Source organism: Xenopus tropicalis, chromosome 2 (assembly GCF_000004195.4).
Source record: "Xenopus tropicalis strain Nigerian chromosome 2, UCB_Xtro_10.0, whole genome shotgun sequence".
Classification (NCBI taxonomy): Eukaryota; Metazoa; Chordata; class Amphibia; order Anura; family Pipidae; genus Xenopus; species Xenopus tropicalis.
This window is the reverse complement of record NC_030678.2, coordinates 18,085,196-18,101,970: the sequence shown is the minus strand read 5'-3', so window position 1 is coordinate 18,101,970 and position 16,775 is coordinate 18,085,196. Positions and strand designations below refer to the sequence as shown.

The 16,775-nt window shown below is 38.5% G+C and overlaps 1 protein-coding gene across 1 annotated transcript; it reads left to right on the top strand.

Moving 5' to 3' along the window:
• The first annotated feature begins 1,974 nt into the window (after positions 1-1,974).
• Positions 1,975-6,891, top strand: LOC116408587 (traf2 and NCK-interacting protein kinase-like). The gene is made up of 11 exons (XM_031896187.1): positions 1,975-2,049; positions 3,575-3,595; positions 3,980-4,045; positions 4,354-4,413; positions 4,526-4,645; positions 4,828-4,938; positions 5,044-5,134; positions 5,255-5,405; positions 5,834-5,892; positions 5,995-6,076; positions 6,520-6,891. Exons 1-11 carry the CDS (start codon positions 1,975-1,977, stop codon positions 6,755-6,757), a joined length of 1,074 nt encoding a protein of 357 aa, XP_031752047.1. The 3' UTR covers positions 6,758-6,891.
• Positions 6,892-16,775: the final 9,884 nt, after the last annotated feature.

Below are 16,775 nucleotides of genomic sequence, written 5' to 3'. Positions count from 1 at the left end.
TGATCAAGACTTTTTTCCAGAAGTTTCAGAAAATACGGTAGTAGAATTACTACCCCAAGGGTACACCCAAAGGGAAATCCCATAACTCTCCTTGTCACTAGCACTAAACCTGACATATAAGTTGCCATAAAGGGTTGGACTGGGGGGTGCAGGGCCCCCTAAGGTGCCCCTGCTGCACTCTGTTCCCCACTGAGCCCCCCTAACCCCCCCGCAGGGTCCCCCTCCTGACGTCCTCCCCTGAGCACTAATTATGGGAGGACACCTGTGGCCGGGGGAACAGCAACAGGCATTGGGTCTGGCCCAGTCCAACCCTATTGACATAAATAGATTCCAAAGGAAAAAACAATCAAGTCTGCTTTAGGATTTTGAACTCCCCTAGCATGTCACCTACAAAGTACTCTCTCTGGAAGCCAAACTTGCAAACTCGATGTCCAAATCATAACCCTGTCTATTAGGTGTGGATCTAGTCATTAGACCAGCAGATAAGGGGGGCTCCATTGTGTTACAAGACTACACATATTACAGGGAGAACTTGGGGCAATTAGCTGAAACAAATACCTATAGACCCTTATGGAGTGACCCTACGTGTAAGTTTAAAAAGGAACTTGATACATATCTATCTCTTGGCCTTAATGCAGGGTGGACAGATATGGATACCTTTAACTATATTGTTATTGAATATGCACGGACACTATATCTATAGTTTGCCCAAATTACATAATTCGCACCACCAGGGAGACCTATAATCCCTGCTGTAGGCTTACTACTGTATCTCAACCAGTTTCTGCATTTATTGATTTCCATCTATAACCCCAAGTAAAATCCATGCTGTCATATACACAGGATTCCACACATTTGCAAGAGATTACAGGCACTAGGTGACATCCCCAGTAATTGTATCATGGTTACCATGGACGTTAAGGGCCTATACAGCGATACCACACAACCAGGGCATTTTTGCATTTAAAGTGCACTGTTATTCTGGGGCTCTACAGACAAACCTATTGAATTCTTGTTACACTATTCCTGATTTAAACATACATTTTATTTGCAGGGGGTGGGAACTTCAATAAGTAGTGCCCTGGTGCAGTTATATGCTAATATATATGTATATATGCTGGAAATTGAAACAACACTTCTGATCACCAGAAATACAACCTAAAGAAATGTATGAGAGATTCCTTAACTGGAAAGGGCCCTCCAACATAACCAGGATGATCTACTATACACAAGGAACACATGCGCTGACCAACCTGCACCACTGATTCTCACCACTACTTTCTTGTTGACTTCACAATTACTATCTAGGAGCATCACCAAGAATTGCCCGTTGATTAGTCAATATGACTCACTAACTCTACACTTGGCCAGCAGACTAGTGGCCTCGCCACAAATCCGGGCCTGCTTGTAGCAGCCAATCAGATCTTTGCTTTAGTTTTCTAAAGGTCCCCATACACGTTAAGATTCACTCACTTTGCGAAATCGCCAAGCTAGCGGATCTTCGCCCAATATCCCCACCTATGGGTGGGCAATATCGGGGAGCATGTAGGCTAATTCGATCGTTTGGCCCTGGGGCAGTCGGTCCCCGGCCAGGTTAGAAAATTCAGTCGGATCGGGGACTGCATCGGCTTGTTGATGCAGTCCCCGATCGAACTGAATTTTCTAACCTGTCCGATCGATATCTGTCCAATTTCAGGCCATATATCGGTTGGCCCCTCGTTTTTGCCTCTACACGGGCCGATAAGCTGCCGAATCAGTCCAAGGGACCGATATCGGCAGCTAGCAGCTGAAATCTAATTTAGTTCCAGTTTTTTCAAGACAAGACATTTTCACCTCATTGAAAATAAACGGAACAATGGGAATGTTGGTGTAACTTTTTCTGTCTGAGTTATTAATAAAATATTAGGGTTTGAGGTTAAAAGAAAGGATGAACTTGTTGCCATGGCGATCCATTGCCCTTGATTTTCCCTGATGATGTCACAATGCGCAGCTGTCAACTTAATGCCTGAAACACATCAAATCACATCTCTTTTGTCTTGCGCAGGAGAGGTAAGTACAGCAACAAACTCTGGGGGGAAAATGTACATAAAACTGTTTTCCTTGTACTAAATAAACCAACTAAAATTTTATTTCATTTTGTGTTTTTCTCCAGAGATCGAGATCTATACATTTCTGTAGCGTAACAACTACTGAAAATGTTTAAAAGAATTTTTAATTGTTTCTGTTGCTGTCTGCGTCGGAGCAGAGAGGTAAGTCTACTGAAACTTAGGTGTCATGGATAGAATAGTAAAAAATGAAGAAAAAGAATGCTTAACAAGTGGGATAGAATGGTAGGGCTGGAAGCGGATGTGCTGCTAAGGCCTCTACTTTTGGGAATATGGAGGGCAATAATAATTGTTTTATTTTAGTGTTCCCCATTATTAGTAATGGGAAATGCTAAATAAAATAATTATTATTTTTAAATTAAATTAGTTGGCTAAATAAATGGGCAGAATTGATGATCCCTTGAGTTTAAGTAAAGATTGCTCATAGCATCCCTAATTAAAGATTATTGTTTATTAGTAAAGTTCCTTTTCTAGGAGGGGGTACAACTGTATCCTTTCCAAGGGAAAATTTGAATAACATTTTAGTACAGGTATGGGGCCTGTTATCCAGAATGGTCGGGACCTGGGGTTTTCCGGATAAGGGGTCTTTCTGTAATTCTTTCTGTAATTTTAAGGGGTAATTATATCTTAGTTGGGATCAAGTACAGGTACTGTTTTATTATTACAGAGAAAAGGGAATCATTTAACCATGAAATAAACCCAATAGGGCTGTTCTGCCCCCAATAAGGGGTAATTATATCTTAGTTGGGATCAAGTACAGGTACTGTTTTATTATTACAGAGAAAAGGGAATCATTTAACCATGAAATAAACCCAATAGGGCTGTTCTGCCCCCAATAAGGGGTAATTATATCTTAGTTGGGATCAAGTACAGGTACTGTTTTATTATTACAGAGAGAAGGGAATCATTTAAACATGACATATACAGAGAAAAAGGGAATATTTTTAAAAAAATCTGAATTATTTTCTTAAAATGGAGTGTATGGGAGACGGCCTTTCTGTAATTTGGAACTTTCTGGATAACAGGTTTCCAGATAACGGGTCCCATAACTGTATGTTGCAAGCAGCAGTCTTCTCTTGTTCCTGATTTTAAATGTTATTTTATGTTTCTATTTACAGCAGCTACAGGAAGAACCCATGGCTATTCCAGTGAGTAGATAAAGCTTCAGTTTGTATCATTTCTTGTTTTTTGTGTCAGATTTAAACGCCAAGTGACTGTGCCTGATTCTGCTACCTACAATATAAAGTCCCAAGGATAAAAGACGACTTTAGTTTTTTTAGCCAAGTTTCCTTTTTTGCTTATGATTTTGTTCAAACACGATGGTGTTCTGTCCATGTCTGATTAGTTAGCAAATTCTTCAGAATTAAAGGCAAAGTTTGCCTTGAAATAATGTTTTAGTATGTCGCAAGTAGCGGTCTTCTCTTGTTCCTGATTTTAAATATAATTTTATTTGTTTCTCTTTAAAACAGATAACATCAGTGGATATTCAGGTGAGTAGATAAAGCTTCAGTTTGTATCATTTCTTATTTTTTTTGTTGGGTTTAAACGCCAAGTGACTGTGCCTGATTCTGCTACCTACAATATAAAGTCCCAAGGATAAAAGACGACTTTGGTTTTTAGCCAAGTTAACTTTTTTGCTTATGACTTTGCTCAAACACAATGGTGTTCTGTCCATGTCAGATTACTTAGCACATTCTTCATAATAAAGGCAAAGTTTGCCTTGAAATTAAGTTTTAGTATGCTGTAGGCAGCAGTCTTCCTTTATTTTGTATTGTAAATGTTATTTTATGTTATAAAACAAGCAGATAAAGAATCAGTTTCTGTGAATTTGACTTTTTTTTGCTTTTTATTTATACTTTTTTTTATATTTGTAGGATCCCACAGAAAAAATTGAATTGGTTGATCCCATTGGTCAAGGGTCTTTTGGTCAGGTCTTTAAGGTAATCTACCAAGTACCTAACATAGGAATAGACATAATGGTGTAGTTCACTTTACCATTTGCTTTTAGTATTATGTAGACTAGTAACAGTCTGAACTGGGCTTTATTTTTTTTATATGTTTTGACTTATATTACTATTTATTTGTCATTTTTATTGTTATTTAATAATGCAGCCGTCCAGTTTAGAATTTCAACAGCTAGTTCCCTGGGTCCAGTTGACCCTGGCAGGGGGTCAGTAACACCCAAATAGCCTTTGATAGCGATAGGGTTGGGTTAGTGAAATCTAAAAACCTTTACTTGCTTTTACAGGGTCGACATCTGGAGACTCATGAAGAACTGGCCATAAAAGTCATTGAAACCCTGGACAAGGTAATTTTCCTTATTAATACATGACATAAATGCATTAGATTTTTGTCAGATCATAACAATTTCTTTAAATATAAAAAGGCCCCTGTACTTACTGGTATTTCTGTTTCCGTAGGGTAACGAGGAGGAGATTTCTAATGAAATCAAAATCCTCAAAAAGGCATCACGGCACAACAACATCGTGTCTTTCTATGGAGTCTTCCAACCACCTGACTCCATAGAGAAGCCCATATGGGTAAGTGTATATTTCTTCTACTGATTCCTATTCTTCTACTGCTCTTATCCTGTTATTGTTTAGTGAAACCTATTGGTTGGATGAGGGAAAGATTCTATTCTACCTTGTGTTCAGCTGAGCTCTAAATACTTATAGGGAACATACCAAAACAATGCTTAATATTTTTTTTTTTTATTTTACAGATTGCAATGGAATTTTGTGGAGGCAGGTCAGTTTATGAAGTCCTAGATCAGACATACACCGGATCACTTCCTGAAGGATGTATTGCCTACATCTGCCGGGAAGTTTTACAGGTAGGCCGGGCTTAACTTGTTCATGCATGTTAGCAACATACTGAGATACAGGTCTTAACACAGATACAGGTTTTTAACACACATTTTGCTTTCTTACTCTTCCAGGGCCTGACCTACCTCCATAAAACCGGCATTGCCCATAGGGATATAAAAGCGCTCAACATCGCGCTTACGGAAGATGCCGAAGTTCGTATAAGTAAGTGAAAGATCATGTAATAATTCAAAGTACAGCAGTTAATAAATAGGAAGGAATTGCTTTTATTACTCTGATGCCATGTAACTTAATATTAATGCAATTCATTTCGATCATTTTCAGTTGACTTCGGCCTTGCAGTAGAACTAAAATGGTACCAGTCCAGCACTCAATTAGCAGGAACACCGCATTTCACCGCCCCTGAGGTGTGGACTGGTGCACGTTACAAATTTGAGGTAAGACTTCAGTGGTCAAATTGCCCCTTGTGCCTTAGGTCTCAGAACAGATGGAATACACTAAATTAGTTTGAGCTGTCAGTGTTGGAACTTATATCCATGTGTCCCATACACAAGTTATATATAGCGGCTAAGCCCAGGGCTCACTCCTATCCCCCCTCAACCCTTAGATCACATAAGCCCTTCCCAGCTTCTTCTAGTTAAAACGATTACTTTGGGCTTTTTACACCAATACAAAGTGACAGTGATGCTGCTTATTGTTGCTATTGTTTCCCTCAGTTACAATCATTATAAATGAGCCATAATGGGAAACCTATAGGAATGTGTGAAACCATAGCTGCAATTATTTACTTTTTGTCTTTTTACTTTCAGTGCGACATATGGTCATTAGGGATAATGGCCATACAGATGGCAGACGGGGCTCCCCGTGAGTATTACTCTCTGTTTATTACTTTTTACTCTTTAGCTTTTTATTCAGCCCCCCATTTATATTCCATATTCTATGGTTGGCAGAGGATGTGAGCGGTTTGTGTATTGCAATAGAAAGAAAAAACAAACATTGTGCCAGTGATGAGAAAAATGTAATTACGTTGTGGTTTCTAAAACATTTTTATTTGTACCCATTAGCGCTGTCACGTTTAGGGGCTGTAACGATTGGAAGATGCATCGTTTTCGATGATCCACCAACGTTTAGGAAACCAGACATATGGTAAGTGGTGAACAAATGTTTTTCCGTGTAACTTTGCATTGGACTTGTCTTTAGGTCCAATCTGTGTTGGGAACCCCTGTGATTCAGTGTTTGTTATGTATAACAGAGTAGCTAGGCAGAACAATATCCCCTGAAGAAAAAGCGATGGGCCATATTTATTAAGTTCTTAACTGTAAATTCTGAAAATATTCAACAACAATAAAAATCAATTTCCTTCCTTAAGTTTTTGGAAAAGATTAAAGTTATGGCACAAATGCGGTTAAACTACCTTGGTGCCTCAGGGAGAACCCCGGGACTCTAACACCTTTCCTGTATTTCATTGCTTCTCTACCAAAAGAATGGGAAATGCTCTGCCTATCTATGAAAGGTGCAGGGGTGACATATCAGCTAATTGTCTGCCCAGTTTAACATGAACATACAATATATATAATGTATGAAATATATATATATAATATTGTAATTCCTTTTTCCAGGTCTGAAGCATTTAATTCATTTTTAAAGCTCTGTCTCACTAAGAAGCAGAGAGACAGACCAAAGGCCAAAGCTCTAATTCAGCATCCTTTTGTAAAAGACCTTCAAAATGAGGCTGAGGCCAAAGAAGAGCTCAGAGTTCTCATCCGCAGAGCAAATACGATCAGAGCCTGCGAAAAAGGTAAGGGGTTTGTCCATTTTCTGTATTAATTATTATTTGATTATTACAAATATTGGGGCTCATTTTTAAAGTTTGCACAGAATTATTCCCACGTACATAGTTGCCCTGCCCATGTTTATATTTAAAAAGCTGGCCAAGATTGGTACATTTAGGGGCTGATTTACTAACCCACGAACGGGCCGAATGCGTCCGATTGCGTTTTTTTCATAATGATCGGTAATTTTGCGATTTTTTTCGTATTTTTTGCGACTTTTTCGTATTTTTTGCGTTTTTTTCGGAGTCTTTACGATTTTTGCGAAAAAACGCAAAGTCGCGATTTTTTCATGGCGTTAAAACTTGCGCGAAACGTCGCGCCTTTTAAGTGATAACGCTACGGAAAAATGGCAAATTTGCGCAACTTTCGTAATGGCTACGAAAAACTCGCGTTTTTTCGCAAAAATCGTAAAGACGCCGGAAAAAATCGCAAAAAATACGAAAAAGTCGCAAAATATACGAAAAAGTCGCAAAATGTTCGTTTCCAATCGGAATTTTTCCAATTCGGATTCGAAATCGTGTCTTAGTAAATCAGCCCCTTAATGTGCAAACATAATTGCTGATTTTTATTTGCAGTATAAATGTCTTTAAGAGTTTTTAAAATAAGGCATAAACACAATTTGTTTATATTTATGTGCGCACTCTGCATCTGAATTACACCACAACTTTGCCAAATTTTGCAAATTGCACAACAGTCACGCTCTACAAACACACAGTGGCCATTCTCATGCAATCCTCAACCTTATTAGCGAGCCATTAGCAAACTTCATCCACAATTCGCATTTCACAGTGATTCTGGGAAAAAGGAAAGCTGCACTGCTGTGCAAAGTTTATAAGACGTGCAACACAACCATGTTAAAAACAATATGTGCTATGGGAACTTTATAACTGACTCCCAATGTTTAAAAAAATGGATTGATAGATAGATAGATAGATAGATAGATCTTCATGCACACATAAGGATTTTCAAAAGGAGAAATAATCAAATACAGTTAAATATGGTCCCCAGCTTGTCGGCCTTTTAGGTTAATATAATATATACATTCAGATAACATATTAAAGTGTTACGTTTTACCTCTGCAGAATTCTATAAACCAAAGGAAGAACCCCAAAAATCTGAAAAGAGAGCATCTGGCTCTCAAAATGTTGAAAACATAAAGGAAAGGGGAACATAGAAGAAAATATAGGAAAGGATAATATAGAAGAGAAGGAGAAGATAATATAAAAGAAAAGGAGATGATAGGAGAAAGTAATGGAAAGGAGAAGGTAAAAGAGAAGGAGATGATAAAGGGGAATGAGTTAGAAGATAAAGTAAAGGAGAAGATAAAGAAGAACCTTGATTGAGAAGATTCAAGACCAGTATAACCCTGTTTGAAAATGTTCCATCACCTGGTGAAGCAAGCACAAGAGGAGGAAGGAGGCAAATCTCACCAGCAGATAACATGATTCAGAAGATGGAACAATTATTTTTCAGAAGATTGACTGCAGCTATAATTTTATTGTTTTATTTGAGAATGATGGATTTTCTGTTATTATGGGCCTCACTGCTGGAACAGTGTAGCCCAGGTTGAAAATGTTCCATAAACTGGTGAAGCAAGGAGGAAGGAGGCATATTTACCAGCAAATAAAAGTCAGCAGATAGAGAGTTTTATCTTTTTGAGAATTTTGGTTTCGTTATACTTTCTTATAGAACTCCCTTTTGGAACACAGTTTGCAACGTTTCCATTGACTGTGGAAAGCAAAAAGGAGGAAGGAGGCAAATTCACTGTGTAGGAATGGATGCAGTGGAGGGCTTGGCAAGCGGTGTATGGTCAAAGGCAGAGGAGAAACACCTGAGGAGAGTGAGAGCAGCTGATCAAATCCACCAAATACTAGTGTGGTCACATTTGTCTTCTAATACCGTGTTGCAAAGCATGGACATCTGGACTACATATTAGATGTCAGGGCTTTCAAAGAGGTGAAACCAACAAGAAGATGAGACCTGGATTTTATATGAAAGGAATATCTATATATTTAAAGAAAATGTTTTCAATAAAATACTAGTCTTAACAGGTGCACAGATGCAATTCTGTATATTTAACTATTCTTATTGTTCGACGTATAATGTATGTCTCGCTAAATTTGTCAGGGTGGCCTGTTTCTCAATGGGAGGCTTACTGTTTAATTTCATTTACTGACAGTCTCAGGCAGCCATATGCAGCCACTAATTCCTGTGGACAGAATGGATGTTTTTAAGATTTTCCTTCCTTATGGATTTAAGAAGTCAAAATCGTTCATTTATTCTTATTTTGGTTAACTTAGTACAGGCCTGGGACCCTTTATTCAGAATGCTTGGGACCTGGGGTTTTCCGGTTAAGGGGTCTTTCTGTTATTTGGATCTCCTACCTTAAGTCTGCTAAAGAAATTATTTAAACAGTTATTAAACCCAATAGGATTGTTTTGGCTCCAATAAGGATTCATTATATCTTAGTTGGGATCAAGTACAGGTACTGTTTTATTATTACAAAGAAAAGGGAATCATTTAACCATGAAATAAACCCAATAGGGCTGTTCTGCCCCCAATAAGGGGTAATTATATCTTAGTTGGGATCAAGTACAGGTACTGTTTTATTATTACAGAGAAAAGGGAATCATTTAACCATTAAATAAACCCAATAGGGCTGTTCTGCCCCCAATAAGGGGTAATTATATCTTAGTTGGGATCAAGTACAGGTACTGTTTTATTATTACAGAGAAAAGGGAATTATTTAACTATTAAATAAACCCAATAGGACTGTTCTGCCCCCAATAAGGGGTAATTATATCTTAGTTGGGATCAAGTACAGGTACTGTTTTATTATTACAGAGAAAAGGGAATCATTTAACCATGAAATAAACCCAATAGGGCTGTTCTCCCCCAATAAGGGGTAATTATATCTTAGTTGGGATCAAGTACAGGTACTGTTTTATTATTACAGAGAAAAGGAAATCATTTAACCATTAAATAAACCCAATAGGGCTGTTCTGCCCCCAATAAGGGGTAATTATATCTTAGTTGGGATCAAGTACAGGTACTGTTTTATTATTACAGAGAAAAGGGAATCATTTAACCATTAACCTTTTTAGTGCCACAGGACGTAGAATCTACGTCCTGTGTATCAAAGGACCAAAGTGCCACAGAACGTAGATTCTACGTCCTGCTGCACTTCCGGTTTTGGGAGCGGAGGAACGGCTTTTCAAGCCATTCCTTCGCTCCCCACTCGTTCCCCAGCCTCCAGACAATAGTCAGAGGTGGGGAACGAGTGGCCCCTGGGTAGCGATTGCCCAGGGGCCCCATGGGACTCACCTGCCATCCATGTGGCTTTGCCGGCAGCTCCTCTCCCTTCTGCAGCTTCCCCCTCTGGCCCCCCTGCTTCCTGACACGCCCCCTCACATGAGCTGATGCTGTTGCTGGGCCAGATCGAGTTTCTCCTGCAGATCCTCACCTAGACCCCAAGTAAGTGGCAAATACACACACAAACACACAATCACACATTTATTACACTAATACACACTTATACTCACACTTACACACACACACATGCATTTTTGGGAGGTTTTCAAACATTTATCACTTACAGCACTTAGAGAAAACTCACACTTACTTGCACACTCGCACACATGCACACAAAACACATTTTACACACATGTACACACACACTTACACACTTATGTAATTTTGTAATTATTTTTTTTTTTCTAATCGCATCGTTTTTATTCTTGCCTGAAAAAAATGTTTTATTGCCATTGCGGATAGTGTATTCGCTAACCGCACTGCGCAATACCTTTTGTGTATTATTTTGGTGTTTCTACTACATTTTCTGTGATTTTGGTGGATTTTTGGGTATTTTACTGCATGTTTAGCCATTTTATAGCATTTTCAGTTATGCATAGTTGTTGTTCGCTTGACTTTGTCTGTAAAACTTATTTGCCCTAGCCAAAATACTCAAACTGTTATTCTGCCCGCAGATATTATTAGGCAAAAAAAAAAAAATGATTTTAGTGATCTTTATCAATTTTAGTGCTTTTTACATTGTTCTTTGTTACTTGTCTTTGCACATGGACATTTTGTCTGCTGTATTTCAATTTGGCATCCTCTGTACCCCACATAGTTTGGTAAATCTATTCATATAGGGCATCAAACTGTTCAGTAGACTAGTGGCGTTCATACTTAGAGTGTTTTATGTTGGTACGTTACTAAATGTGGGGGTACATAATGGGGTAAAATGCAAGCTTTGTGACAATTTTCAGAAATGTCATAAAAACCGTTCTGTTTAGCATAGCTTTGTAGTTTGGTAGTTTGTAGTAGAAAGATGTATTTACCCATTTTTGTTTTGTCAGAATGTGTACTTTCGGAAAATATATGGTTTTCTAGGGTCTCCTTACTGTTAGGTGGTCGTATGGCACATAATACACATACCGGGTGCAAAAACTGCATGAGCCGAAGCATCTTATGTGAAAATTCATATGCACTATTTTTACTTGGGTGCCCCTGTACCCCACATAGTTTGGTAAATCTATGCATATAGGGCATCAAACTGTTCAGTAGACCCCTGGCGTTCATATTTAGAATGTTTTATGTTGATACGGTACAAAATGTGGGGGTAAATAATGGGGTAAAATGCAAGCTTTGTGACAATTTTCAGAAATGTCATAAAAACCGTTCTGTTTAGCATAGCTTTGTAGTTTGGTAGTTTGTAGTAGAAAGATGTATTTACCCATTTTTGTTTTGTCAGAATGTGTACTTTCGGAAAATATATGGTTTTCTAGGGTCTCCTTACTGTTAGGTGGTCGTATGGCACATAATACACATACCGGGTGCAAAAACTGCATGAGCCGAAGCATCTTATGTGAAAATTCATATGCACTATTTTTACTTGGGTGCCCCTGTACCCCACATAGTTTGGTAAATCTATGCATATAGGGCATCAAACTGTTCAGTAGACCCCTGGCGTTCATATTTAGAATGTTTTATGTTGATACGGTACAAAATGTGGGGGTACATAATGGGGTAAAATGCAAGCTTTGTGACAATTTTCAGAAATGTCATAAAAACCGTTCTGTTTAGCATAGCTTTGTAGTTTGGTAGTTTGTAGTAGAAAGATGTATTTACCCATTTTTGTTTTGTCAGAATGTGTACTTTCGGAAAATATATGGTTTTCTAGGGTCTCCTTACTGTTAGGTGGTCGTATGGCACATAATACACATACCGGGTGCAAAAACTGCATGAGCCGAAGCATCTTATGTGAAAATTCATATGCACTATTTTACTTGGGTGCCCCTGTACCCCACATAGTTTGGTAAATCTATGCATATAGGGCATCAAACTGTTCAGTAGACCCCTGGCGTTCATATTTAGAATGTTTTATGTTGATACGGTACAAAATGTGGGGGTAAATAATGGGGTAAAATGCAAGCTTTGTGACAATTTTCAGAAATGTCATAAAAACCGTTCTGTTTAGCATAGCTTTGTAGTTTGGTAGTTTGTAGTAGAAAGATGTATTTACCCATTTTTGTTTTGTCAGAATGTGTACTTCCGGAAAATATATGGTTTTCTAGGGTCTCCTTACTGTTAGGTGGTCGTATGGCACATAATACACATACCGGGTGCAAAAACTGCATGAGCCGAAGCATCTTATGTGAAAATTCATATGCACTATTTTTACTTGGGTGCCCCTGTACCCCACATAGTTTGGTAAATCTATGCATATAGGGCATCAAACTGTTCAGTAGACCCCTGGTGTTCATATTTAGAATGTTTCATGTTGATACGGTACAAAATGTGGGGGTACATAATGGGGTAAAATGCAAGCTTTGTGACAATTTTCAGAAATGTCAAAAAAATCGTTCTGTTTAGCATAGCTTTGTAGTTTGGTAGTTTGCAGTAGAAATATGTATTTACCCATTTTTGTTTTGTCAGATTGTGTACTTTTGGAAAATGTATAGTTTTCTAGGGTCTCCTTACTGTTAGGGGGCCTTATGCCGCATCAAACTGTTCAGCGGACCCTAGGCTTTCATATTTCGGGTGTGTTTTCTTGGTACCTAATGTTATGTGGGAGATAAGGTGCTTGAAAGTGGAAGATTTGATGTGTTTTTCAGGTATTTCACCAAAACTAGCAATTTTGGGAAAGCACTGCGACTCTGTAGTTTGGAGTAGAAAGACATGGGTACCAATTTTGAATTCGCCCGAATGTGTACTTTCCAAAAATATATGGTTTTGGGGGGTCAATGTATTTTTTTGTGTTTTTACCCCACAGAAAATGCAGTTAACATGTTGAATTTTCAGTAGCTAAAGAGACCTCTGGGGCAATCTCTATGCACTGACGTCCTTATGGGGTCTCTAAATGCCAGATACAGTGCTGATCCTATGCACAATGGGCATCAAACTGTTCAGCGGACCCTTGGCTATCATATTTAGGGTGTGTTTTCTTGGTACCTAATGTTATGTGGGAGATATGGTGCTTGAAATTGGAAGATTTGATGTGATTTTCAGGTATTTCACCAAAACTAGCAATTTTGGGAAAGCACTGCGACTCTGTAGTTTGGAGTAGAAAGACATGGGTACCAATTTTGAATTCGCCCGAATGTGTACTTTCCAAAAATATATGGTTTTGGGGGGTCAATGTATTTTTGTGTGTTTTTACCCCACAGAAAATGCAGTAAATGTGTTGAATTTTCAGTAGCTAAAGAGACCTCTGGGGCAATCTCTATGCACTAACTTCCTTATGGGGTCTCTAAATGCCAGATACAGTGCTGATCCTATGCACAATGGGCATCAAACTGTTCAGCGGACCCTTGGCTTTCATATTTAGGGTGTGTTTTCTTGGTACCTAATGTTATGTGGGAGATAAGGTGCTTGAAAGTGGAAGATTTGATGTGTTTTTCAGGTATTTCACCAAAACTAGCAATTTTGGGAAAGCACTACGACTCTGTAGTTTGGAGTAGAAAGACATGGGTACCAATTTTGAATTCGCCCGAATGTGTACTTTCCAAAAATATATGGTTTTGGGGGGTCAATGTATTTTTTTGTGTTTTTACCCCACAGAAAATGCAGTAAACGTGTTGAATTTTCAGTAGCTAAAGAGACCTCTGGGGCAATCTCTATGCACTGACGTCCTTATGGGGTCTCTAAATGCCAGATACAGTACTGATCCTATGCACAATGGGCATCAAACTGTTCAGCGGACCCTTGGCTATCATATTTTGGGTGTGTTTTCTTGGTACCTAATGTTATGTGGGAGATAAGGTGCTTGAAAGTGGAAGATTTGATGTGTTTTTCAGGTATTTCACCAAAACTAGCAATTTTGGGAAAGCACTGCGACTCTGTAGTTTGGAGTAGAAAGACATGGGTACCAATTTTGAATTCGCTCGAATGTGTACTTTCCAAAAATATATGGTTTTGGGGGGTCAATGTATTTTTTTGTGTTTTTACCCCACAGAAAATGCAGTAAACGTGTTGAATTTTCAGTAGCTAAAGAGACCTCTGGGGCAATCTCTATGCACTGACGTCCTTATGGGGTCTCTAAATGCCAGATACAGTGCTGATCCTATGCACAATGGGCATCAAACTGTTCAGCGGATCCTTGGCTTTCATATTTAGGGTGTGTTTTCTTGGTACCTAATGTTATGTGGGAGATATGGTGCTTGAAAGTGGAAGATTTGATGTGATTTTCAGGTATTTCACCAAAACTAGCAATTTTGGGAAAGCACTGCGACTCTGTAGTTTGGAGTAGAAAGACATGGGTACCAATTTTGAATTCGCCCGAATGTGTACTTTCCAAAAATATATGGTTTTGGGGGGTCAATGTATTTTTTTGTGTTTTTACCCCACAGAAAATGCAGTAAACGTGTTGAATTTTCAGTAGCTAAAGAGACCTCTGGGGCAATCTCTATGCACTGACGTCCTTATGGGGTCTCTAAATGCCAGATACAGTACTGATCCTATGCACAATGGGCATCAAACTGTTCAGCGGACCCTTGGCTATCATATTTTGGGTGTGTTTTCTTGGTACCTAATGTTATGTGGGAGATAAGGTGCTTGAAAGTGGAAGATTTGATGTGTTTTTCAGGTATTTCACCAAAACTAGCAATTTTGGGAAAGCACTGCGACTCTGTAGTTTGGAGTAGAAAGACATGGGTACCAATTTTGAATTCGCTCGAATGTGTACTTTCCAAAAATATATGGTTTTGGGGGGTCAATGTATTTTTTTGTGTTTTTACCCCACAGAAAATGCAGTAAACGTGTTGAATTTTCAGTAGCTAAAGAGACCTCTGGGGCAATCTCTATGCACTGACGTCCTTATGGGGTCTCTAAATGCCAGATACAGTGCTGATCCTATGCACAATGGGCATCAAACTGTTCAGCGGATCCTTGGCTTTCATATTTAGGGTGTGTTTTCTTGGTACCTAATGTTATGTGGGAGATATGGTGCTTGAAAGTGGAAGATTTGATGTGATTTTCAGGTATTTCACCAAAACTAGCAATTTTGGGAAAGCACTGCGACTCTGTAGTTTGGAGTAGAAAGACATGGGTACCAATTTTGAATTCGCCCGAATGTGTACTTTCCAAAAATATATGGTTTTGGGGGGTCAATGTATTTTTTTGGGTTTTTACCCCACAGAAAATGCAGTAAACGGATTGAATTTTCAGTAGCTAAAGAGATCTCCTGGGCAATTTGTATGCACTAACTTCCTTATGGGGTCTCTAAATGCCAGATACATTGGTGTTCCTATGCACAATGGGCATCAAACTGTTCAGCGGACCCTTGGCTTTCATATTTAGGGTGTGTTCTTTTGGTACCTAATGTTATGTGGGAGATAAGGTGCTTGAAAGTGGAAGATTTGATGTGATTTTTAGGTATTTCATCAAAACTGGCAATTTTGGGAAAGAATTGCGACTCAGTAGTTTGGAGTAGAAAGACATGGGTACCAATTTTGAATTTGTCCGAATGTGTACTTTCCAAAAATATATGATTTTTGGGGGTCAATGTATTTTTTTGTGTTTTTACCCCACAGAAAATGCAGTAAATGTGTTGAATTTTCAGTAGCTAAAGAGATCTCCTGGGCAATTTGTATGTACTAACTTCCTTTTGGGGTCTCTAAATTCCAGATACATCGGGGATCCTATGCACAATGGGCATCAAACTGTTCAGTGGACCCCTGGCTTTCATATTTAGGGTGTGTTTTCTTCGTACCTAATGTTATGTGGGAGATAAGGTGCTTGAAAATGGAAGATTTGAGGTGATTTTTTAGAATTTTCATAATTTTTTATAGAAAATGCTAAATTCAGTAAAGCATTGCCGTTTGGTACTTAGGAGTTGGAAGACATAGTTACCCATTTCGGATTCGTCAGAATGTGTAGTTTTCAAAAATGTATGGTTTCCTGGGGTAAACCTAATGTTCCAGGATTTTTGGCTTTGGAATGTAAAGTATGCCGTATTCTGCTGTAATGCTTTGAAAATTTAGTAATTTACTGCTGGGAGTTTTTGATCTATAGAAGTCAGAAATCTCAATAAAACTATACATATCAGGTATTGGCACGTTCGGAAGACATGAGGCTTTCCAAATCAGTTGAATTTTTGTCCATAAAATAAAATGTGTTTCTGGTAGAAATCCTTATATCATGAAAAATAGCATTTTTCCTTTTTTTTTTTGTATTTCAAGCTCTAAATCTTGTTCCAGAAGTGGAAATACACAAAAACTCAGGTAGATTTGGAAAGCTCAGGTTCTCCTGAAAAAAACAATATATAGTTTGCCTACCTAAACTTAACCCTGCCCCCAGTAAAAGCCCCTACATTGAGAGAGCACAGAATGTTCACAAAACGTCTGGCACTGGGGGGAACTGAAATGACGAATTCGGCTGGCACTTAAAGGGTTAAATAAACCCAATAGGGCTGTTCTGCCCCCAATAAGGGGTAATTATATCTTAGTTGGGATCAAGTACAGGTACTGTTTTATTATTACAGAGAAAAGGGAATCATTTAACCATTAAATAAA